This window comes from Ischnura elegans, chromosome 6, assembly GCF_921293095.1.
Source record: "Ischnura elegans chromosome 6, ioIscEleg1.1, whole genome shotgun sequence".
In the NCBI taxonomy this organism is placed as follows: domain Eukaryota; kingdom Metazoa; phylum Arthropoda; class Insecta; order Odonata; family Coenagrionidae; genus Ischnura; species Ischnura elegans.
This window is the reverse complement of record NC_060251.1, coordinates 113,932,607-113,959,054: the sequence shown is the minus strand read 5'-3', so window position 1 is coordinate 113,959,054 and position 26,448 is coordinate 113,932,607. Positions and strand designations below refer to the sequence as shown.

At 37.8% G+C, this 26,448-nt stretch overlaps 1 protein-coding gene and 1 long non-coding RNA gene across 2 annotated transcripts; one reads left to right on the top strand and one right to left on the bottom strand.

Annotated features, from left to right (window-relative positions):
• Nucleotides 1-16,761: 16,761 nt before the first annotated feature.
• LOC124161521 lies at nucleotides 16,762-25,313 on the bottom strand. The gene is made up of 2 exons (XR_006865371.1): nucleotides 21,820-25,313; nucleotides 16,762-16,914 (listed from the first exon to the last, which is right to left on the bottom strand). It is a non-coding gene; the product is annotated as an uncharacterized LOC124161521 (long non-coding RNA).
• LOC124161520 lies at nucleotides 17,308-20,728 on the top strand. The gene is made up of 8 exons (XM_046537873.1): nucleotides 17,308-18,227; nucleotides 18,518-18,544; nucleotides 19,214-19,354; nucleotides 19,442-19,507; nucleotides 19,618-19,683; nucleotides 19,761-20,023; nucleotides 20,247-20,436; nucleotides 20,551-20,728. The coding sequence occupies exons 3-8, from the start codon at nucleotides 19,330-19,332 to the stop codon at nucleotides 20,679-20,681; spliced, it is 741 nt and encodes a 246-aa protein (XP_046393829.1). The 5' UTR covers nucleotides 17,308-18,227; nucleotides 18,518-18,544; nucleotides 19,214-19,329; the 3' UTR covers nucleotides 20,682-20,728.
• Nucleotides 25,314-26,448: the final 1,135 nt, after the last annotated feature.

Sequence of the window (26,448 nt, the reverse complement as noted above, 5' to 3'; positions counted from 1 at the left end):
CGCGGTTCCCCTATTTGTTTTTTATTTATTTTTTACTACCCGTGCGTGGTATTTCGTAAGGCAAATTAATAAATCCTTACACGAAAACTTAATATTTGAGCTTTTCGAACTCTCATTGTCTATATTAATACTGTTGCTGTTCATTTTATCACTCTGTACTTGATTGTACACTTACCGGCTTATTAAAGCTGATTCCATGTCATACGGTTGCTTACCGTCATTTGTTTTTCCCACGTCAGAGTTATGAAAAACGTACAAGCCAAATCATTTATTCTGATTATCTCGGTTTTTGAAAACTAGGATAAAACGTCGTTGGTGAAACACGGCCCTCACATTTCTGAGATAATGATTTTAACCGAGTTTTTGAAAACTGAGATAATAGAGAATATTATCCGTGTTGGTGAAACTGGGCCTTAAAATCATTTAATGAATATCATGTAGGCTAGTTGAGTATGAGACCAATTCTGCAAAGTCACTATTAACTAAGGGAACAATTTCTTTTTTACCCATTTAAAGGATTGGCAATATCATTCGATTTTTTTCCTTATCTTGATGTCGTTTTATTCATGCTAAAATAGTTCTTGGTGTGTAGGTCAACGTATGTTATGCAAAAAAGTTTTAGCCAACGTTTCTGTTTATTTTAAACTATCATCAGGGCTTAGATTTGATTATACCCAACCCAACCCAACTATTTATATATATTCTTATGCAATGTACAGTACAATATCAATAAATATGTGCAAAGCTAAGCCCTGCTGATAGTTTAAAATAAACAGAAACGTTGGCTAAAACTTTTTTGCATAACATACGTTGACCTACACTCCAAGAAATATTATAACATATAATTCGAATGCCATTGATCAATATCTAGTAATTCGGCGAATCAACTATTTAGAAAAATGAAACTATCATTGAAATGATGTAAATCTAATAAAAAGCACATTGGAAATTCGGGTAAACTTTCAGTGGTTCAGAAGCATTCGGAGTGATTTTCTTTTGAATATTTCTAGCTTTTTGCGGGTTAGTTAACTTTTGGTTAAGATCTCGCTGCCGTAGAGGAGTGTTGGTCTGACTAGGCATAACTTAATTCTGGAAGTGTGGGAGATTGGAGAGGTAGAGGAGAAGAGTGAAGAATGCGCTTGCATTACTATTAATGCTTTGGTAGTGCAATATTTCAGAGGATTATGGAACGTTAATTTATTGTCTAGGCAGACGCCGAGAAGTGTGAGTGGTTGCTCATGGTAATCGTCAATTGTTGATGAATGGTGTCATTTGTGGTTTTAACTAGTCCTTTATACGAAGGAATTGTACGAGGCAACGATTTGAAAAAAAAAAGGATTACTCATAGTTAAAAACTTTCTATTCCTGAAAGGCTAACGCATGGGCAGTTTCACAATAGGGTGGTTACCTTCATCAATGAAAACGAAAGGCATTGATTGCGATTCGTTACCCACCATTAGTTTATTCATTATATTCAAATTATTTGGTTTTACAAATCCCAGTTCAGACGAATGACAGTGGTCAATTTTAACCGCATTTGAAAAAGGCCATATTGGCGCCCATACGATACCACTCCACGTGACGTCACAGGGGCCTAGTTTCTATACGAGTAGATAGGAGTTTTACATCGTCTGAGATTATCAATGCACGCATGAGGCACAGAGTTCAGGGAAACATGTCTTAATAATCACCTATTAAAACTGCCTAAGATCGGAAAGTTTCCTTCGTTTGGTAATGCATTAATAATCCTTATTTAAGCCAAGCGCTACCTGCGAGCAGGGTACCCTGCTATCTGCTAGCAGCCTGCATTGCAGCAGCGCGCATACCCTCGCCCCAAGGTCACCTCACACGGCGACAGCGGGAACCAGAAGGACGTCACACGTGCTCCCAGCATTCATTTGTAAATACTGTTATTTATTTGTAAATACTGCTGAATATTATGTGTTAATTATTGGTTACGCTGCTTAATATTATTAAATTGTTTCTCATGTTATTGTGAGTCCTCTGTAATTGGCCTCGTTATATTTTTGGACTGGATTAAGTAAATGAATAAATTCATACTTAGCCGTCGCGTTTTCGCGCGCTGGAAAATTTTCACTTTTCATTTAATCGCGAAAAATAGATATTGTCATTTAAAAGTCTAAAAGCGTGAAACGCGTACTCCAGGAGTAATAATCTTTCGATTTAGGCAATAAAAAAATAATAGGAAACCACCCTATTTCCGCTGCCATCCAAACCCCCAATACCTTCACAGCTGACCCTTATTAGACGGAGTCCGCTGTTGGATAAATAGACGATATACTTCTTCGACCTTTTTCACTCTAGGTGTTACTTCTGGACACTCTCGAGGAAATACGATTCTGCCGAGTGAGAGAACCAATTATTGCGAGCGTGGCAGAAGAGAATCGGCCTGTCACGTGATACAGCTGCTCTCTCCCCACCCCTGGAATCCAAGCCTATGGTCAGGGGAGGTTGCTTTCTCAACGTACGTAGGCTTAGCCAAAAATATCTACTGACTTCATTCTGAAAGAATAAATGCTTCCATAATTTTTCTTACCTTTTGCATAATTGCTTATAATACTTTCATAATTTTTCTTGCCTTTTACATAAAACAAATCCTATTTCAACCTAGTGCCATTATTCTAAGAATCTTCAGTCGTGAAGCCGATGAAAATGAAAGTGTAATTGGACTTAATGATGAAAAACATTAGCGCAATCAAATTTCATAATTAAAAATCATGTCAACTGATGTAATTATAGTAACGTATTTTCTGAAGAGAGCTGGTGGATTTGCTCAGGAATATTTGCGTACCTCTTATGTTTAATGATGCCTATGGGTTTAGCGAAATTTTACCGATTTAGCGTTACGGTATTTGAATTTTTTATCGATCGCAGATTTACTTCTGTCTGAAAAATACGTAATAATTCGGTTGATGATGGCTAACTCTAATTACTACGGAATAAAAGCTATAATTAAATTAGGGAGCATTTAAGAAGGGATAAATTTATGGGTTTACTATCATGTTGAAACATACTTCTTCTCAACTTGGTTAATATCAATAGGATAAGCAAATAAGTAATTTAAAGTATATTATGAGCTTTTATTACGTTTTGGTATTAACGCGCATACTTTTTCATTGATCCTGGCAGCAACGTTTCTTTATTCTTTGATTGGATTTCCATTTAAAAAACAAACAATGTCTTGATTGCATCTACTCCGTAGAAAATGCTGGCATCGGCTTTGCCAGGAAGCACAACCGAGCCCATTTTATTTAATATGTAGATAACTGATTCGCGTTATGCGCAAGATGAATTATTAAGCGTTGTGCATAATATCATCCTTCTTTTTGTTCCAAGCATAGATTTGTTTGTATATTATGGTAAAACAAACTCTGCTATGAACTCTGCCTTGCTGGAAATATAAGAATATCAAATAAATTAAGAGGGTGGACTGGAATGATGCATCATGGCCGGATATTTTGTGACCAGTCAGTAGTTTCCTCTGTACATACGTAAAGTTTTGAAAAAATTATAAAAATTGGCATATATAAAACTAGCCATCTGGTCGTTGAGTAAAGTAGTTGAAAATCAGTATTACTATTATTCTCAATTACAATCAGGACCCTGAATGTTTGAAAATAGCTCGCCTGCGGCTTAGTTCGGGATGAGCTCTACCCTAATTATCCAAACCAGCCTTCGGGTTTGATCGCTGTGGCTTTTTATTATATTTTTATAAACTCGCTTGGCTGTTCGTCATCTTGTTCGGGTCAAATCTTGCAACTCAATTTTAACCCAATTTCCGATTAGCTTCCAAGCAGAAATTTTCAGGATAACTCAAAACTAGAGTACGATGCAATATTCTAACACTTTTATTGAGATTTTAACGTATGCCGATTTTATTCATGACTTTAAAATTCTGGAGACTAGTTCAAAAAATGGCCACTAAAATCCGATGGCGGCGATGCGACCATTTAAAGTAAATAGAATAATAGAAAGTCATGACAACGAATTTGTTTACATCAATGTTCGTTGAAAACTCGAATCAATGAAAATTTTTTAGCCGAAGAAGAAGCTAAAATAAAAAGAGGGGACAGATAAGATAGGAAATTTGTGTTGCAATGTAAATTTAGGAAAGTCAAATTTTTTTATTGCTAGTGTACATATGAACAATTCTAAACTGATAAATTTTAGCATTCTTTATACTTCGCGATATAGACATCTACATCTACATAATACCCTGCGAGCCACCTCTATGGTGTTTGGCAGGGGGTGATCAATCACCAGCATGCAGCATGCAATTGGACTCCCACATGCACACCACACGGTCCAAAAAACGTCACGCATACTAACAAATTATACTACCACATGGTGTTAGATATAATAGTAAAATTAAGAAACATGCATTAAGTTTCACATAGGTTAGTAGGTTACACTACAAGTCATGCAATCTATTTAATAGTTCTATCGCTACCGTTATAATCTCTTATTGATCGTGGAAAAAAAGACAATGTGAATCTGTCTGTTCTACAATCTATCTCTCTTATTTTATTTATATGGAAAAAAAGATATTCTGAACGTGTCTGTTCTACAATCTATCTCTCTAAGGCGTTGTTTTATGTATAAATTTATTTTTATTTTGTATTTTTTGAGTTAACTTGACTCCCTACCGGTAGCGAACTCCTGTTCAGGCATAGATGCCAGTGTCCTGTCCACCCCTGCTTTTGCACTCCCACAGGATGACCCTGCATCGACCAGAAGACAGTTCGCTTCCGGCTTGCCCAGCGGCCGATCCACGCATACATACTCGCGCGCGCGTTTAAGCCGGCAGCGAATGCAAAGGAAAAAGGAAATGTCCTCCTCGTACCTTCTCCAAATATTTCGAGTCCTCCTCCCTTTCCCCATTTTATGATTTATAACGACCCTTTTCTCCCCCTTTTCCCTTTACCCCTGTCTTTCTCTCTGAGTGCGCGTACCCCTTATCCAGGGAACAGGATCCCTATGCAAATACCAACTGAGAGTGGGGAGGGATGACACAAGGTGTGCCTGCTCAAGGTTAAAGGGTATTCTCTTTTTTTTAGATTCCATGGCAGCACATCCAGCTCTGTTCAGCAGCACTATCGGCTCGTGCTCCTGTGGAATATATTTTCCACCTGGGATTTAAAAAAAATAATATATATATATGCATTCCTGATCATTTGAGGGTTCAAGTTGGCTCTCCGTAGCACCTGAGGGCACCTCCATCTTTCACTCAATCCCTTCCTGTGCTTTGTGTGTACATTTTTTTTAAATCTCCCGAGCAAATAGGGTGTCCTCGTTTGAATTAAAAGGCGGGCGTTATAGGGAAGCCGGGGTCACGGCACAATGTGACCCGCGTATCCCCCTCCTTTTTACTTTGGGCTGGCTGGCATTTTGGGGTAGGTTGATAGAGGGAATCGCTAGCTCCCATCATCCCCTCTTTGCACAGCTTACCTCCTCGGAATTCGTTATGAATTTATCTATGCGCGTCGCGGCGTCTGTTTGCAGAGCAAATACCATGGAGACGAAGGCGACCGTATCCAAGGGACGCGACGCGAAGTCATCGCGTCAGAATGGAGCGTGAAAAGTCGTGTGAGAGGAACACTCTAAGTGCGTAGTATGTGCGAATAATGCGTGGCTAATGCTTTCGCTGCTGGGTAACAAATGTCCGTGGGCTTAAAATCCGATCCGATCCAGTTGATGGGTTCATCTTTGTAGATGCCCTTCCCTTTAGACAGTTTGTATCTCACTTTTTATTGCCTTCGCAGGGTATCTAGCGAAATTTTCACTCATAATGAGGGCAGAATGAATTTATCATTAACTATTATTAGAGCGAAAACTTCCGTGTCTGCATTTTTTATTTTTTTTTAGAGTCAAAAGGAAGACGGAGTTTGGGTTGGAATGATGATTAGATTGCCTTCTCTCCTTGTCGGTCTGGGTTCAAAGTCCGGTGGTGGCGGAAATTTATCAGAAACAGTCCGGTCCCCGCTTGATTGCTCTGTGAACGGCACTTTAACCCTTTATAACCCAATGTTGCTTCTACGCAGCATCAAAAATGTTTAAACTTTCAGCTCTATTTAGGAGATATCAATACTAAATATTATTTGGTAGTGTAAACTTTAATGACGAAATATTTAGCTGCCAGGAGTGTCATTGAGTGTAAAATTTTCAAGTTTAAAAAAAGAAAAATCTTGAAGTTTGATTTCTCCTAGAAACAACTCTGGGTTAGAAAGGGTTAAGCACAATAACGAATTACATTCGAGATTAATGTCCAAAGTTTCGACCGAAATAAATTAAAAAATTATAATATTGATCAAAACTTGATTAATGTTAACACAAAAACGTCAAATTACTCGCAATTCCAAAGTGGTTTGTCCACCCATGCATAACGCTGGATGATGACTGCATTGGAAAAAAATCATGGTTCGAAGCATTCGAAATGAAGGTGTTACAGAAGAATGATGAAGATCAAATCGATAGATCTTTTGTGTAGGGGGAAGTTCTGTAGGGGTGAGAGAGCAGTTTTTTTTAAGTCTTGGGTACAGTTTAATCGGCAGCATAATGAGATACAATAACACAGGCCAAAAATGAAAAAAAACTTTTTTACTGAAAATACCTTACTCTTATGCTTTTGAAGTTGCTGAGTCCAAATATGATGGTTTTAAAGTTGTATCACCCACCATTTATTCATATTTTACAGTTAAATTTATGAAATCAATCTATATTTTTAGAATTTAACTGCTTTTTTATTGTTATAATAAAATTGAAAAAGTAGGTCTAATGAACGAAGATAATGGAGGATTACTAATGGTACTTCACCGAAAAGTTCAGCAAGCGATTCATCGCTGAAAAAAACTACACAAGAAGCTTTAAGGAAAAAAGGGAAAGAAAATGTAGACCAATTCCAGTTGACAAGTGAACGCTGTATTATCACGCTGTAGTAAATACAAACAATTTTATCACGATGTTGCGAACAGTAAACAAAAACAATTTTACGATGTAACACAGTGTTTCATTGATTTCCCTGTATACCGTATAGGGGTATTAGATTAAATATTAAATACATATTGCTTGGAAACTATGGGTGATTCAAAAAAACTAAGGCCAGGTTTGGATTCGGCTCATCAAAATATATAAAGATCAGGTATTACAATAAAAAAAGTTTTCATACAAAATGTTTTTGTTGGCCTGTGTAATTTGATGAAAAATATCTTTTATGGACAGGTGGAAGGGAAGAAGGACGAAGGTAGGCCAGGGATAAGACGTAGATCAGGTGATGAATGATTTCAGAAAGAAGAATTGTCTAGGTGGTAAAAGATAATTCGATTGTAGACTTTAGTGGAGAGTTTCTTCAAAACAATAGAATGGCGGATAATCTCAAAATGCGATTCATTGGTTGATTGGGTAGCAATCTTTGAAATATTTCTCAATAGCGTCATAATTTTTAAAAAATCAATGTTATATTTTGTAGCCACTGCGTAGGTTATGCTTTGATTTTCCAATCAGTAATTAACTTACAGTTACTTGAAATGATTTTTTTCCATAGTAACTGACTGCCCGGTTCAATTTTTTGCTTCGCTACCAGACGACGGCCTTCTTGTGAAGGCATAACATATTCCCCGCCGGTGAATTCCGCCAATGAAATGAGGCATTACATAAAATGTCTTTCCGATGGTAACAGCTGGATTTGTCCAAGTTTCGTCGTGGAATCGGACAAAATCTTTGTCACCATCTTTCTAGAGGATTAACCCTGGGCTGTGGCTTTTTAATACATGAAGAGTAAGAATCAGAGGATTTGGGGAGCAAAAGGATACACAATGTGTCTCCTAAACACCTTTGGTAAGGAGGAAATCCCAAATCGTCAGATATGCCTTTCTCTCCTCTCTATTTGCACAGCGCGGCTTTTTGGGCGCTCATGAATCCATTGATGCGCGCTACCTTTCTGTGTGTCCTGAGCAAATACGAGACCAGCAGATTGTCACCGCCATTCAGGGCTTCGCACCCGGCCCACTGGGCACGGGAATCCATTTCGTATTCCTGGGTCGAGACGAGTTGCATAAAGTCACTGGGGTGTCCGTATGAAATTCTTGAATAGGCGGCGGAAATAATCTGAAATTAAAAAAAACAGATGTCGCTAGCAGTCTTTAAGAGTGCATGTAATTTAATCCAAGCCGTACAAAATCGGAGATCACGTCTTCATTGCGCAAGTTAGTGCGTGCTGAATTGCACCGTATCCTTTGCTAGGAAGAAACACAAATATATTTATAGTTAATATTCTTAGGGCCGCAGTATACGATTCATTTATTTTCAAAATGTCTTCGAAGGGAAATCATGAAGAAATATAAGAGCCATACAGAGTAAACGCTATGATGAAATCGTTTAATAATTGGAGGGGAAACAGGAATGAATTTCCTCATGCTAACATTAGGAACATCGTATATCATTAGTACTTCATACAAAGAGTGGATGAGAATCTGCCTAACCGGAAGCATCTGCCAATATATGCTGATTTGGAAATTATCATATCAGATTATTTGCGATGTTATTCATAGGCATCCGTTAAGAAAAGTTTCGTTGCAGTTAGATCTGAGGAAAAGGGATATGATGTGAGGCAGTGAGGCCATTCCAGTGCCATTCATTATTTAAAAACTTTTGCCACATCCAACAGTAAAACTGATATATTAATATTATGCTCGTTATATTTGTTTTGCGAACGTTATTGTGAATATATTATACTTATTTTTCGAATTGTATTTTATTTTAAGTTGTAGTATCTTTCAATTGAAAATTTCTCAAATCTATATTCGTCTAGATTTAACACCTACTAGACTTGCTATTCAAGGAGTATTAAAATAAAATACAAAAAATATATTGCATGGAACGGACTGCACAGAAATAGAAGCGATAGAGTTCAGATGCCGTTTTTTCCGTTTGCAATAGGGGAGCTTCCTTTTAAAGTATCTAGTTTATTTCTAGGATAAACTCACTTGGATTAGGCAAAATAGGCTTTATATGTGTTGTTTATTACTTATTAAAAATATCTAAAACCAAATAATTTGAATATTATGAATACACTAATGGTGGTTAAAGAATCGCAATCAATGCCTTTCGTTTTCTTTGATGAAGGAAACTACCCTATTCCTGAATCAATGGTATGCTATATATCATGCATTAATTATCTCACTGTCCCTGTATGCTTGGACAGTGTCCAGGGGCGCCGACTTATAAAAAATATTGGGGGGGCCCATATCCGAGGTCTTGCCACGGGAAGAGGTTAAATTCAAAGTGTGTCGCAACACCGAAACACTATAATTATTTGTTTTAGCACATTGTTGAATTTATTTTAAAAGGTAACTATCGTCGAACATGGGAAATAAAAATTACCATTATCTTTTTGTAGTTTCACAAAGCATAATATAACTTAATTATTTTCTTGAAATATTGAGGGGGCTCCGCACCCCCAAACGAATCTTTGAGGGGGCTCGGGCCCCCTCAGGCCCCATGGAGTCGGCGCCACTGACAGTGTCCGGCAAGCAAGCGCGTGTCTGATCTTAGGCTAGGATGAGTGCTGCATGCTTGCGGTGGAATCACTCTGAGTCAAACACCCTGGTGGTGGCTTCCACCGTATCTGGTAGATGTAGATGAAAAAGATGTTTTCTTTGGACAAGCTATTCCCCTGAACTATATCCCTAGCTTCGATTTGTAATGAATGCACTTGTTCACCATCTATAGGAGCCAAGTTATTTGACACGTTCTCATCGAGAGAATAATTTCTTTCCCCCGTTATTGAGCAGCAATGAAAGAAGCACATTATCTCAGCGGAAATTGTTAAGCTGGAATAGTAATAACCGCCATTTTTACTATATTTTTGCATGGAAACTCTTCTCAGTACTGATTAAGTCTACTCAAGTGGAATATGGAACTAATTATATCGCTTATTTTAGAATTTAGCGAAAAACGACCACCCTCGATTTTTTCTGAAAATAACTAACTTTAGCCTCGTGCGGTGGTTTCATGAATAGTTTTATTGACAAAAATGTTATACCATCTTAATTAACACTTGTTTTTCTTCCATTTGGAGGGTTTTTAAAGATTGTGTTTCATCATTAAACATAGATATATAACAAAATGGCGGAGCCTGTTTTCAACCAATTTTTTACATAAACGTAGAGAAAAAGTAGATACTGCCGCTGACTTCCGCCAAGTAACTTATACCACATCGTTCTTTAAAGCTTCTTTCTTTGGGTGCATTCCATATACTACTAAGAAGAATCGTGTGCTTAACGAAGGGAAGCGGACTCTTTGTATTAACAAACAAACTCTCTTGCGTGTTAGTGAAGAAGTGTGAAGGGGAAGTAAAACGGAAAGTAATAATCTGGAAAGTTATGCACAATTTACTTGAAAATATGAATGCGAAGTTTCAACTTCCTTACTCAAAAAAATGTTTTTGGGTTTTTGCCAGCTTTTTTCGATTCTAGCCCACTGTGCGTCGGTCTGTATGCGTGGCATTATTGCTATTATGTAGGTATTCAATTGATTTAGACAGATTTTCATGGAGTATTTACTAAGTACTCTGGTAATCCTCCCTACCTTCATGGACTTCCCTCTTGAATTCACAATAAAACCTGTTCCCTTTCATTTCATTTAAAAAATCCAATTCTATTCCTTCCTCTCCCTCGCTTACACAGTATTCAACCCTCTCATACTGTTCTCATCTTCTCCTCCCCGCTTAGCACTCGCTCCATCCATACTTCCTGTATGTCATATATAAATGCGTGATGTTTTTTAAAGTGAAAGAATAATCTAAAGATAAGGACGAGGTGAACCAAGGAATCATTTAGTCTTAAAAACCTCCATTTCGCCGAACAAGTCTGGACTCTGCACGTGTGCTAAATGGAAAAAAAATGAGAAGGTTGCACGTGTGACGTGTCAAATAAACCACAGTCCCCATGGAAACCCTCCGATCCCTTCCGTATCTTCGTCCCCTGCGGAGCTAAGAATGTAAATGGCCGAAGGAGCTTCTTCTCGTCCTCCACCACTTCTTCTTTGACTGCGGCTCTTGTGGAGGCTGAATGAGGTTGCAAGGAAACTTCTTCTTCCCCACCCCATAGTCCAACCATCTTCCTTCCTTACATTCCTTGCTTTTCTCTTCGCATTTTCATGTTGTGAAATTTAGAATTCAGCAAAACATCACAAGTGGTACAGGAAAAGTATTCGAGCTTATCCTCCGAGAGAAATATGTAATGGAGTGGAATGACCTTATCTGAAGAAATCTTGAAAATCTTCCTCGCATGGTTCATTCGGGAGCGATGGGAATTGGATTATTTGGTTCAACTTTAATGTTTTTGTAGAATGGTAATAGTATTAGTGTATTTTTTGTATCCTATAGATGTATTTTCTGTTCCTCCTTTGCTCTTAAAGATTTTCATACATCATTTTTATTCTCATACTACCATTAGGGGATAGATTTCTTGTCACAATATGTATTAAATAAACATATAAATACAAATTCCCATGGCATAGTCCAGTAAGATGCTTCAAATTTAGTGAAATGGATATGGAAACTCTTCTGTGATTGGAGGATTTTGGGTAGAGGCGCTTGTTTTTTCATGAGAAACGAAAACAGGTCTGCTAACTGCAGATGCTACATAATTATATTATTATAATGAAGAATATATGTACAGAATATCAAAAGCATTTGAATGAAGTCATAACTACAGTTATGAAAAAAATTTCGTTGAACTTTGCTCTCTGGCGGTCCACGTAAAACCGAAATTGGTATTTATAAGTAAATAAAACTCATGGCCGTCCTTCTGCATCTAACAAAAATATTCCGAGTTAATATTTATTTGATTTCGATACATGTATGAGCCTAGAATGTCTATTGAAATACACAGAGTTATTACATGCATGGGAGAAGCGGTAAATGGTTATCTAAATCGCCACGGTCACGCAACTACCATTTCCATTTTGATCTTTCTCCCGCAATTCTGGCTCTCATTGCCTTAGTCACCCAAGCGTGGAATAAAGAAAGCAATTGGCGCCAAGAGTACCCATCCGTGGTGATGGCACCATCCCCACCCCTTACGCCAAAGTAAATATTTCTTACCCTTCTACTCCTCGCAAGCGGATATCGACTCGGGGTTAAATAAATTTGTTAGCTTGCCAAACTGGAATTCTGATTACTCTCGTCATCCTTCCAATATGAATATACCTGCCATGATATATCTACTTCCCGCGTCAAATGGTCCCGAAGATAATCTCGAACTCGTGAAAGTCTTTACATATTACCCTGAAATCCACCCACAAAGGTGTTTGGCAGAGGTGAACCGTCACTAACATGCAAGAGAAAACAGAGAAAACAAAATTTACATCCATTAACATGCACTTCGCGTCTTGTACGATACATATGACATACCCTTTAATCTATCCTACTTTTGATATATGTACATTTATATGTAGGATTAGATTTTAATTATTTATATTCGGTGGATATATGTATATTATATGTATAATTCTCGATGGGATTTTCGATTCCCAAGTCCGAAATTCGTGATGACCTCTACCTCCCAATTGTTACTTAATGGCTCAATGGCTCAAGGTATAATATGTGGAGACGACCGACGGCTGAGGGTATTTTTACAATGAGGGGGGGGAGGGAAGGGTGGAGGGAAACCCGGCGTCGGCATTAGCATGCTCATTACGAAAGATACCCAGTGGACAACGGTTTAGCGCCTCATCCAACGGACGAAATGCTGTTCTAAAGTGAAATGCAGTTCTGCGTGAAATGCGAATGAAATGCAGTTCTTGAAATGCCCTCCACAAAGCACTTAAGCAGGTATCGGGCCGTGTCTGAAAAATCTCTTCCACCGGTGGCATAGCTGCGGGGGGAGGGGAGGGGGTCCGGACCCCCCTGAAGTATAAAAACACAATCATTTTTATTCATAAAAGAATACAAAATATTGAAAAATTATGAGTTTAAAAAATATTTTAACAAATGAAGTTTTTTTTATTATGAAAAGCGTTAAAATTAGTTTAAAACCCATTACTTAGTACCCTGTAATTAAAAAATTTCTCCCCCTGGTTTTGGATCCCCCCTCCCAGAACGAAATTTCTGGTTACGCCACTGTCTGCCACCACCGAGATTTGAACAAGGACCTATTGGACGGGAAGCCAGTATTTTAGACTCCACTTCAACTCGATCCCCAATTATGCTAATTGAAAGTTCGGTTGTTTTTTATTTAAATTTGGCACTCCGGAACGGATGAATATCGCAAAACGAGGGTCCACTGCGATGTTTTTACCGAGAAAGATCGGTCGAGGTGGTGTGATTCGTTCTCTTAAGAGGAGTAAGAGGCTGGAAAGGGGAAGAAGAATCTCCATCTTCTCCCCCTTTTATATCCGAGGGAGGAAGAGAGCCGGTGGTATCTTGCCGACGAAATCTAACGGTCAGAGAGAGAGAGAGCCCCGACAAGATGAAGAGAGGGAGGGGGAGAAGAGAAGGTCTCCTCTCCTCCGAACACTACTTCGCCTTTGCCCTCAACCTCGCACAGTCCCAAACCACTCGCACGGTGCCGAAGCAACAGCGTCGTCGTGGAGACTCTCCTCCGCGTCCTATGGCCCCGGAGACAACCTCCTGCCCGCCCCGTCTCGCTAGATACCTCTCCTTCTCATCCTCAACCTCACATTCGACCCGCCCATAAATATTCCTCTCCGTCTCCTCCGTCCTATCCCCCTCCTCCTCTTTCGCTAAAAGTGGGGAGGGGGTGAAGCGTATGCTACGAGCCTCTCTAGGTGAAAAGGTAAAACCCAGAGAGTACCACAAGGAAGCGTAATCGGCGCCTTTTTTTTCATTATTTATATGAAGTACCTTATTCTCGAGTTTCAAACCTTTCTCTTTTGCTCAAGGTGAGAAAAGGTTGTTCATCATTTTTTTAAAAGTTTCTCGAAACTCATTCCCTTTGCTATTGCCAAATGTGGACGTCTCTTGGTAAATAGGTGAAATCCAGAGAGTACCTCATGGAAGCGTAATTGTGGATAAATGCGACAGATGAAGCCAAATATTTGGGAGTCCTGGGCTCCAAATGTATCATGGGGAACACAAATTAGAAATAGTTGTGGCAGATTCTCCTAGAAGCCGATGATTTAATCTAAGAACTCGATAAAGTGCAAAGTAATGTGGTGTAATATGAACTTGGCTCAGCTCCATTTTAACCGCTTTGTGACACACGTTGACTTGGAATTATTTACCGCTCAGACTTGAAATCACTTTCCTTATCAATCACCTACAAATATTTTCGAATAGTCGTAAGTCTGTATTGATTTAGTCATTTGAATTCGTTGCCACAATAATTTTTTCAAGTGTACTCGAGTACCCAGACAGATACTAGATGTACTAAGTAGTGGACGTAGGGAACTCGTGCCTTACTATTTACCCAAAGATGATATGGTGGGCATCGAATCTCATAGGGAAGTCTTTTTAAACTTCAATCGCGGAAAACTGCTTTGTTTTTTAATCCCATGAGGGTGAAATCCCGCTCTATTAATAGTGAATCTTCGGGGTTCATTCGTCGTGCATATCATTTATTATATATTTGTCGCTTAACTCACGATCATTTTTCTGCAACGCGAGTGCTATTATTAGCATTTTTTTTCAATTTTAATGATATTTTATTGGTTTGAAAACAAAATTGGTGAAAAATGATCGTTATCCGGGTGGAGTAGGGTTCCAATTCTCCTTCGTAAGTGGGGCTCGCTTCCGCAGGGGCCAGGGGCGTGAAAATTCTGACATGGATTTGATTTTAGGGCTGACTGTCCGTAAGGATTTTTTTTAGAGGAGGACAAGTGACGTTTCGGTGAGTAATGAACGGGGCGCTTTGAGGAGGTGTGTCTCCATGGCTCCCAGAGGCCACTTCCCGTCGTCAGGCGGCTCCCTATGTCCCCAGTTGTCCTCCCTCTCCCCCCCACTTGACCCCTCCTTCCTTCTAACCCTCTTGACCGGTTCTACGTTTCCCAGATCCTTAACCGTATGTCCTTTTTTTCTTCCGCGTCCCTCACGGCACCCGAAGCGTCCTCTGTGGTTCCGCACCTTCCCCCGCTAATGCCCTCGTGTCCTCAGTAGAGAGCCGTGTCAAACGTCACCACGGCGGAGACCAGACGACGACAATGCTGCTTAACGCTGTCGCGTCGCCTTAGTTATTTTTAAGAAGACCCCGCCTCTATTGTTCTAACCGAAAGCTGCACCTATGAATTTAAGATCAAAATTTTACACCTTCAATTCAATTTTCTACGGTTTTGATTCAAAAAATACAAATAAGTTCCGCGTTATAATTTATAATTACAATTTATAATGATCGTTTATTGTTCTAAAAAACAAAAGGATAAAATTTGATGGTTCAAGCTTGATGGAGTGGATTTTTTTAATTAACACTTGTATGAGGTGAAATAAATACCATTTTCGTGATAATATCTATTACTGCACTTCAATTTGTGTAAATATATCGACTATCGTAAGTATAGAAATAATTCATAGTCTCGGGCGCCACGACATGGAGTAGACTTGACATAGAGAAATGTAAAAAACTTCGTAATTCCACATAAATTTAATTCTACACGACTCAGATTACGGCGATCTTTTCGATTTTCTTTTCTTTTCTCTTCGGTGATGCGGCAAATGACACGACCAAAGGGGGATTACATAGTTTTTTTACATTTCACTATGTCGTATAGATAAATTTGTTTCCATGTCTCCCAGGTCCTATTATCCGTCCAATTTCCTTTTTTTCTTTGAGTCCCGTGACCTGCGTAACTCCTGAAGTAACCAGCATTCTTTGCGTCTCCTATTGTTTCCTCCCTCCAACCTATCCTTCACTAATGGCCTCGTGCAGCAGAGTGTCGTGTCAAACGTATCCATGCCGAAGCCTAGACGACGCCGATGCTGCTTCACGTTGTCGCGTCGTCTTTTTTTTTAAGAGGTATCCAACCCTCAGAGGAAATATATGAAGAGCGCTTATTATAGCTGCGCAGTAGCCGGGATGTGAGGACAAGATTGAAACCACGTGACTCCGGGGAAAAGTGCGGGAAATTTGAATACGCTTGAGCTACTTATAACACTACTACGTACGAATATGCATAAGATTTAAAATTAAAATATGACGTCAAGTTAGCTCCACGATATTTTAAATGAATGTAGGGTTAATATATTACTGTGTCCAACGTGTTTTCAACGTAAGATCCTTATCATTAGCATGCTTGCTGAAGGATTTCTTCCCAAATGGAAATAAATATTACCAATATTACAGCAATGAAGTCGACGTACGATTGGACAACTCATCCACTCAGAGATATTTATAATTGCAATTTAAGGAACTTCGAAAATATCATCACGGTCTTAAGAAGCTGGTATAGTTTTAAAGATGTAAGGTTGAAATGAAATAAAAGGTATTTAACATTTGACACAAGATTAACCCTAATCCGAAAAATGCTACACTCAACTCAAGGTATTCAGCCGTTTAAGGACCAGAAATTTTTTAATAAAAATTATTAATGACAAATTAATTACATTAAAGAGAGAGGAAATAATTTTTGCATCAGTAAAAATTAATAGGAAAAAGGTCAAGCAGACTGATTTAGATGAATTCAGAAATCAAATAACTAAGGAAACATTGCAGGGAAAGTGCAATTAACCATGCACAAAAACCTTGTTAAGTTAATTAAGGGAGGCATTATTTTGAAAGAGAACACAAATTAAAACTCATTAAATCATTTATTAAATAACAACCAATCATCAGAATATAAAACATTAAGCAAGCTATGAACATTTGTGACAGCCACAGAAGCTCCAAAGTAATTCATTCACTGAAGTAGAATTTCAACTTCATAACTTCATTGACTGCAGCCCTGAAAGCAAATAAATTGAAATATTAAAAGAAGTTCATCATGGATAATCATATAAAGATTATGTTAAAAGAGTTATAGAGTATGATGCTGAATGTTTTATTGTTTAAAGCCATTATGATTCATGGCATGTTTATGAAAATTATTAATATCAAACCAAATAGGTATGTAAGCAACTACATGAAGGACCTAACATAAGCAACTAAGGTAAAAATGCAATAAACTGTATGATTCTAATCTTGACGGCATAATTTATTATTAGGCAAGTCATGTTAATGTCCTCAGAAGTTAAACTCAAAAAAGGCAAAATGACTATGATAATTTTAAGCTATGATGACAAATAAAACAACTTTGAAAGCTACCGTCACAAATTAACAACACTAAAAATCCATGACTTCCCAGTCAACACAGGAGTCGTGATGAGGTCATATAAGAGGTCGTACGTGAGACCTCTTTTAGACTCGACTCTAGGAGGTCTTAAAGAGGTCTTCACGGCTCATGCTGTGTGACTCTTGTTCGACTCGACTAGTAGTAGGTCTAAAGGTCTGGTTACACGGATATTTACACGTACAAGTTAATGTACGAGTGCATTTCCCAAATAATGAGGGTGAACTTGCCTCTGAACGTAAGACATTAAAAAAAATAGAGGACGTATAATGTCTTTGAGATATACTAAATTGAGGAGACATTTATAGACCAAAGATTGGACCAATGGATTATAAAGTACATTTTTTTCTTAATTCTCCACCATTCCAACGGTGTGGGTATATTTCTCCTGTATTCTTATTTCCCCTGTAACTTCGTAATTCCGCGCGGAATAAATTTAAAATGGCGGTATTGCGAAAATACGAACGGAAAGTTACACCATAGTTACACAATCGGCCCCCTTGTGGTAGACCACAGAAACGACACATTCAGTTGTTAGTTGGCGTGGGCGCGTGGGTTTCCTTGTGATTCGGTGTGTTTGTTTTGCGACTCGGCTTCTTGTATTATTTGACCTCTGCTTCGTTTGGACTTTGCTCTCCTGTTTTGACCTCCGCACCTGATTGAACTACCCTAACGGAACCTTTATTGACTTCGCGCGTAATTTGGACCTCTCTCTCCCGTTTTCGACCCTCGCACCGCTTTGGACATTCCGCTCAGTGAATCTATTTTGACCCTGCCTCCTTCGGACTTTCTTTGATTTTCACCCTGCCTGAATCGGACTATTGCATCGTTTTACTTGCCCGATTTTTCTGGGTCTGTTTTGACATTTGGTGGACTTGAGTGTCGTCGTAGGACGCGTGCGTGCCCGGACATCGTCTTGAATTTCCGAGGTCACTTTGGTTCGTATGCATTCCTTTTGCACAATTTATAATAATGAGTTCGCAATGAAATATATTTACGTGACTAATTTTTTTCTCGCCCTGCTGTTGAACCCTTCACGGAATCGGGACATGTTTTGGATCATCCTTCTTTGCTCTTCCTTTGGATTCCTAAAAAAATATTATCACCATACCTTCTTTGGACCGCTCTACTGATCCGGCTTTGTTTCGACCCGTTTTTCCTGGGATCGGCTTGTTTTATCGGACCCTCGTGTGCATCTTGCACCTCGTCTGGTTCGCAGAAAGTGTACATCGTGCTGAAAATCGAGGTGAGTAACGTTCATACAATACTAATATCGGCAAATGAGCGATAGGGTCGTCTGGGAGAAAATTCTCCCAGACTGGGCTTTATCGCACAAACACCCTTATTAAATATAATTAATTGCGGCGGGTGAGATGTGTTCATGAATTGTTTATTATATTCACCCTGATCTTGCTCTACATGTGCGTAAGGGTGTACCATGATGAAAATTCCAGTTTAATCTATTTTGAGGAACTAGAATAATATAATAATATGTAGAAACCATTAGCACAATTGATAAACAAAAATATGACACGGTACGACAGTCATGAAGGGAAATTATGTGTTGAATCTGTTTATCGACATATAAATAGAAATTATGGTTATTGACCATGACTCTTTTTATCAAACATACCAAACATAATTCTACGGTGGAAAATAGTGGCTGCCGGCTATCACAATATCAGCCTGAAATTTTAGCATAAGATTACATTAGAATTTTTCGGCCCCGAGGTGTTAAGATTTTTTTGAACAGGACTGTACATTTTAAATGTGTATTTAATGCTAACATTAATGTTTATCTGCCTGGGATATGAATAATATAATTTTATTGTGACATTTAAATATCTGGCCTTTAAAACATACTCTATCCCTTTGAATTTGCTATTCCTCCTGCAGGTTGAAATTGATATTCTAGGTGATGATCTTTTAGATAAGTTGCCCCCTCCACCTGTGGGATTGTCTCGTGGAGAACACACTAAAGGCATTCAAAGGCCTCAGTGCAGTGGAAGCATTAAAAAATCATCAAATACTATGAAGTCGGGCATCATTGAAAATGGTTGGTTTTCTCAATAATGTATGGACAAAGTTTGTGTTGAAGGAATTTAAATAGTCCCAATAATGATGCCTTACCTTTGCCTTCCAGAAGTTCATGAAAATTGTGCATCTAAAAGTGGACCAAGTTCGGTCAAAATTAATGTGGAAACGAATGGTAGGAAATATATTAATGATGGATGATAATGGATTATGTAATTTGTCATTCAGAAGGTGATTTGCAGAAAGAGGTTATATTTGGCATTGAATTGCTATTTTTGTTTTCAGGTCTTGGTGGTGACAATCAAGAAGGACCTCTGCCTTCTCCTATAGAGACAGATGACGTTGGAGGAGGTATTTTTACTTCAAATCTTGGTTTTAATATGTCTTTATCAATCAGTTTAATCCCTGCATTGCATACTATATTTCAGAATATAACATTGCAGCTCTAATGAAAAGAGAATTTGCAAATTTGCATGCCAGATTAGATAATATGGAAAGGAAGAATGAGACGCTAAGTAATAAGCTTGACTTTGTGCTGGCATTCCTTCAAAATGAAGGATTAGAGAGTTATTCTGGTGCCCAAATGTCGAGCACATTAGATGCTCTGCCAACTTTTCCATTAAAGTCAGTCAGAGAAATTACAACTTTTGAGGGAAAACTACTGAGTGATGAGCAAGCCCGGAAACAGTTGGTGAGCCATATCTTCAATTGATTCATATTTCTTAAGATGTGAAATATATTGTTTCTATGCAAGGTTTTCATTGTAGTAATGAGCCATGAATTTTAAACATTTTCCTGAAATAAGCATTATGAATTTTAAACATTTTCCTGAAATAATAAGCATTATGAATTCCTTAGGAACTGGGTATGATGATCCAAAACATTCTAATTGAGATCTTTCTTGCACTTCGCAGAAGCTGAAAGTAAAACTCATTGGAGGAGCAAGTGGAGATGCCCACCTGAGGAGGGTGTTGTCGACCCTCCTGACTAATGAGTTAGCATATCAACTGACGTGGACTGGTCCACAGCATGGGAGCAAGAAAGGAGGGTGCTCCCAAGATACCATGTCTTTAAGAACTACTAAGTTTGCAGATACATTGATTGGTATGAATAAGTTTTCCTCCTGAATGGTATTTAGGTGGCTTATGAAGTCTACTTAATCATTTCCTCAGCCTTATAGTTATTTTCTATCACCCTTATGATGAATATATTTTCCAGCTGCTGTAATGGAGTCCCATTGTTCAAGCAACATTGCCAGCTTGGAGAGAGTAGCCAAGCAGTGGCTGCAGCATGCAGGAGACCGTTTGAAGTATGCCGAAAAAAAAATGTTCCTGCTGTTTAGTTGTTGATATTGTTCCCATTTCGTGTCCAATAAAAAATTGTTCATGCCTGTAAAGTGAATTATATGTCTACTTATGACTTCCCATGCTTCCTTCCATTAGTGGTTTAGTTGCCTTTATTGTCAGTTCGTTTTATAATTTCAGGTGATTTATTAACAGGATGAGGAATGCATTTGTTAATCCAGCCTCTGCCAGCTTAACATCTAGGTAATTGATACTATTTGCCAAGGAACCAAAACCTTGGGAGATTGGTTGATGGCTGTCTACTTTTTTAACTGGAAACTTTTCTCTAAATGGTTATTTCTATTGAGTAGGTTAATGTTTTGGTATTTTTATACCTCTCCCTAGTGTGTTTGAATGTGTAGCTACTCTATTTCCTTTTTAATAACAAAGAAGATTGGTTTCTTTCACTGCTTTTTTCCAGTAATATTCATGGTCAGTAAGTTTTAGAACAACGGAATTACTATATAATTAAGAGACGGTACTGTGGTCTCCCGGGGGTTATATAGGCAACCCGGCGTATTATGAATCGATTTTAGCGCCATCTTTCGGTATAATTAAGCGATGATAGATCGTAGTTCTACCATCAATCAACAGATGGCGCCCCCTTCGCAGCTACGGTCTTATAGGAGTCTTACGGGACCTCATGCAGGAGGTCTTTAGGAGTCTTACGTGACATCCTTCATGACTCTTGTATGATTGCATAAGACCTCATAAAGACCTCCTCATGAGGCATTTGAGACCGTGTCATAAGACTCATACAAATTTGTATGAGCTCTTTAAGACTTCACATAGGACTCATGTGTGTTGACTGGGTTAGGTCGTTAGAATATAATGAAATCGAATTGTCACAGAACGAGACTGTAAAACAATAACAGCATGGAAATTAAAATGATGAGTCATAGCGAGGAAAAACATAACTGGTGAGTACTAAGTAAGTCGAGACAATATACTGATATTTGAAAGAAATTATGCAGTAAGCGAATAAATAATTGTCTGCGATAATATACCTTGTAGGGAAGATATTGCAGAAGAATAATATATGTACCAAAAAAGGTTCAATGAAAATAGGAAAAGTAAGGTTAACAAAAAATGATACTTGATATATAATCATAAAACAATAAAAACACCAAATAAAATCCGTTACCAGTCATTGTCCACAGAAATAATCCTCACCGGAATACTGCAATATAAGGAAAGGGATTGAATACATGAGGACTGAAAACATTAAGCTCAATAACAATACTAAAAGGCACTTTAAAATCAAGTGTTATGATCATCCCAAAAGCCTGTCAGCACAAAAGAAGTGAAAGAAAAATGGAAGTAGGCACTTCAGGTTGGATATGTAACTGTTTCTATGAGCATTCAAAACAATATTTAAACACACTTATAAAATCAAAGCAAAAATCATAAGCATCCCCAACACTCAGGAAAAAAAGAAGCGAAAGAGCATCTGAGAGAACTCAAAATAACTTTCACAAGCACTTATAAATCCCTGAATCTTCAAAGCAAATATCATGAGCATCAACCAATAACCAGCACTGAAAGAAGCATAAGTGTGTCTATGAGATTTCAAAACAATATTCACAGGCCCTCATAAAGCATATTTAAAATAGAAGCAGGCCCTTAAGAATGGATCATTAAAAAAGTGTCTCTTTGCACTCAAGAACTAGGGCTAAACACAAATTAAACAAGCAGCTTCAAGCAATTGTCATGATAATCCTCTAATAGTCAGCACTAAAAGAAGCATATTAAAAATAAGCACTCAAAAACAAAGGCACAAGAACAATATAATAATGCAGCTTCAAAGCAAATTTCATGAGCATCCCCCAGTGCTCAGCACCATGGTACAGAAGCATATTTAAAATAAGCACTCAAAATTAAGTCACAAGGTCAATAGAATTATGCAGCTTCAAAGCAAATGTCATGAGCATCCCCCAATACTCAGCAGTTAAAGAAGTATATTAAACATATAAACAAGCACTTCAGGATGGATATTTAAGAGAAAATTTCTATCAGCACTCGAAAAAAATCCACTAGCAAGATATAATAAGGCAGCGTTAAAGCCAAAGTAATGAGCACCCCAACTACTCAGCACTACAAGAAGCATGGTAAAAATAGAAGATGAACTTCTGGATGGATTTTTCATCCACAATAATCAGAACTAAATTAAGCATATTCAAAATAGAAGAAGGGACTTGAGGATGGATCTTTAAGTGTCTCTCTCAGCAGTCAAAAAGAAGGGCATAAGCACAAAATAATCAAGTCTCTTCAAAGCAAATGTCTTGGCTATCCCCCTATGCTCAGCACAAAAATAAGCATGTTGAAAATATAAGCAGGCACTCCAGGATGGATACATAAAAGTGTCTTTCAGTACTCGAAAACAAGGTCAAAAGCACTAATTAATCCATCAGCGTCAGCAAATGTCATGAGTATCCCCAATACTCCGCACAAAAAAAGAATGTTGAAAATAGAAGCAGGAATACAGAATGGACATTAAAAGAATGTCTTTCAGCACTATAAAAAAGTAACAAGCATAAAATAATTCCGGCAGCTTCAAAGAAAATGTCATGAGCAACCTCCCATGATCAGCAGTAAAAGTAGCACATTAAAAATAGAAAAAAGCAATAAAGAATGGATATTTATGAGAGACAATGTCCATTAGTACTTGAAAACAAATCCAGAAGCAAGACATAATAAGGAAGCTTCCAATCCAATGTCATGAGTTACCTCAAATGCTCATCACTAAAAGAAGGGTGTATAAATATGAATGGGCACTTTAACGTGAATATTAAAGAGAGAGGATGTCTATTAACACTTAAAAACGTAGGCATAAGCAGATGAGGATGCCCCAAACAATCAGCACTAAATGAAGCATTTTGAAAATAGAAGGTGCTTCAGGAAGGACATACAAATGTATAATTGTCTGTTAGCACTCAAAAACAAGAGCATGAGCACAAATCGATAGAGCTTCTTCTGTCTTGAGCATCCTTCAATACCCAGCACTAATAGAAGCATATCAAAATTAAGCACTCAGAAGAAAGTCACAGGAACAATATAATAATGCAGCTTCAAAGCAAATGCCATGAGCTTCCCCAATACTAAGAAAAAAAAGAAGCAAAAGAGCATCTATGAGCACTCAAAAAAGATTAATATACACAAATAAAAGCATGAAGCTTCAAAGCAAACACCATGAGCATGCCCCAATACTCAGCGCTAAAAGAAACTTGAAGAGAAAGGAGCAGGCACTTCAGGTTGGATATTAAAAAGTGTCTATGAGCACTCAAAACAATTAGCACAATCATGAAAATTCAAAGCAAAAATCATAAGCATCCCCAACACTCAGGAAAAAAAGAAGCGAAAGAGCATCTGAGAGAACTCAAAATAACTTTCACAAGCACTTATAAATCCCTGAATCTTCAAAGCAAATGTCATGAGTATTCACTAATACCCAGCACTAATAGAAGCATATCAAAAATAAGCACTCAAAAGAAAGTCACAGGAACAATATAATAATGCAGCTTCATAGCAAATGTCTTGAGCATCCTTCAATACCCAGCACTAATAGAAGCATATTAAAAATAAGCACTCAGAAGAAAGTCACAGGAACAATATAATAATGCAGCTTCATAGCAAATGTCTTGAGCATCCTTCAATACCCAGCACTAATAGAAGCATATCAAAAATAAGCAAATGTCTTGAGCATCCCCCAATACTCAGCACTAATAGAAGCATATCAAAAATAAGCACTCAAAAGAAAGTCACAGGAACAATATAATAAAGCAGCTTCATAGCAAATGTCTTGAGCATCCTTCAATACCCAGCACTAATAGAAGCATATTAAAAATAAGCACTCAGAAGAAAGTCACAGGAACAATATAATAATGCAGCTTCATAGCAAATGTCTTGAGCATCCTTCAATACCCAGCACTAATAGAAGCATATCAAAAATAAGCAAATGTCTTGAGCATCCCCCAATACTCAGCACTAATAGAAGCATATCAAAAATAAGCACTCAGAAGAAAGTCACAGGAACAATATAATAATGCAGCTTCATAGCAAATGTCTTGAGCATCCCCCAATACTCAGCACTAATAGAAGCTTATCAAAAATAAGCACTCAGAAGAAAGTCATAGGAACAATATAATAATGCAGCTTCATAGCAAATGTCTTGAGCATCCCCCAATACTCAGCACTAATAGAAGCTTATCAAAAATAAGCACTCAGAAGAAAGTCACAGGAACAATATAATAATGCAGCTTCATAGCAAATGTCTTGAGCATCCTTCAATACCCAGCACTAATAGAAGCATATAAAAAATAAGCAATCACACAATTTGATTTCCCGACAACGTGAAGATTTTCTTAGACAGAAAGAACTTACCGCATTTCATCGTTCAGCGAGTACGCATTTTTAACACGCGCCATTAATTATATTTACCAATTAAAAAGTATGTGATTTTTAACAGTGGTGGAATCGATTTAAAAATCAGCAACCAAGGATATGGACAGAAGCACACATTTACATTGTTAACCACGTTATCTCATCACCAACGTAGCTAAACACTATACTTTAACATATTTGTAGCAGAGTACTTCAAGCGGATAGAAATAAAACACATGGTACACATAAAAAAGAAATACTTACGAGTGGAAAGTAATTTTTCCTCCTTTCACGTACGATTCCGTACAATTCCAAGCGCAGCAATACATAACCATCTTACCGGTATATTGAAGCTAATTAATGCACAAAATAGGCGATGTATCGGCCCAAAGATTCTTCCGTGATAAGAACAATATCTCTTCTTCAACGTGAGGGCACTAGAATCTTCTTCATAAAAATATTTATGCCGAATTCACTGCAAAATAGCATACCTCGTACAGAAATCCCATGCATTTAAATAGGAGATTCCAGCAAAAAGCCCCGATGACACGTGACCTACCCCCACCACGGCTCTTTCAATGTTGTCCGCATGCGCAGAAACCAAAAATCTCTCTCCCTATCCTTACTCTGAGATCCAACCCGGCTGTAACCTAATGTTTCAACTGCACATTTACGCCCTGAATAGAGAACTACGTAAAGGAGGCCGCAGGAACTTGATTTATTTAGCCACTTCGCTAGCTATTGAATAATTTTTTGAAAATTTCTGCTAGAACGAGCGCAGAGCATTCCATTTATTATCAATTGAGTTTTTTTTCTTTCTCTTGAACACAATGTTTATCTTTGGTTAGTGCCTTGGAGGATAGGTCTTGAAGAATTTGAACGCAAATTTTATCCAACATTTTGCTATAATTATAGACCTTCAACAGGGTTATTTGCAATGAATTGAAATGTTTTTCTATTTATTAATTAATTATTAATTTTGATATGAATTTATTTCATAACCATTGCATAAATTCCCTGATATTTATATCGAAACGTTGGTTAATATTTGTATTTCAAGACCTGTACTCCCAGACACTAACCAACGTTATTATCAGTTGTTGCTAAGGGAGTTTGTTGTCATGAGGAATATCATGGAAAATAATTATGATTTTTATATTTTGTGTAACATTGCCGCAGGGAAATAGTACTATATTTTAGATAAGAATGTCGCTAGGATATTATTTCAGGTAATTTTAGGATAAATTTCAAGTTACCTCAGGTGTAACCCAAGGAAGTGTTATCAGTCCTCTTTTGTTCCTTCTTTGCATTAATGACATTACCACCGTGGTCACGAGCAAAATCCGCCTCTTCGCAGATGATGTAGTTGTATACAGAGAGGTTTACGACCATA

Bases quoted from the DNA above. Each gene is read 5' to 3' on its own strand.
- LOC124161520 (XM_046537873.1), top strand. From the start codon at position 19,330: ATGAAGTCGGGCATCATTGAAAATG. The intron at 19,684-19,760 runs GTATTTTTACTT...ACTATATTTCAG, and splicing joins GACAGATGACGTTGGAGGAG to AATATAACATTGCAGCTCTA. The intron at 20,437-20,550 runs GTATGAATAAGT...TATATTTTCCAG, and splicing joins GTTTGCAGATACATTGATTG to CTGCTGTAATGGAGTCCCAT.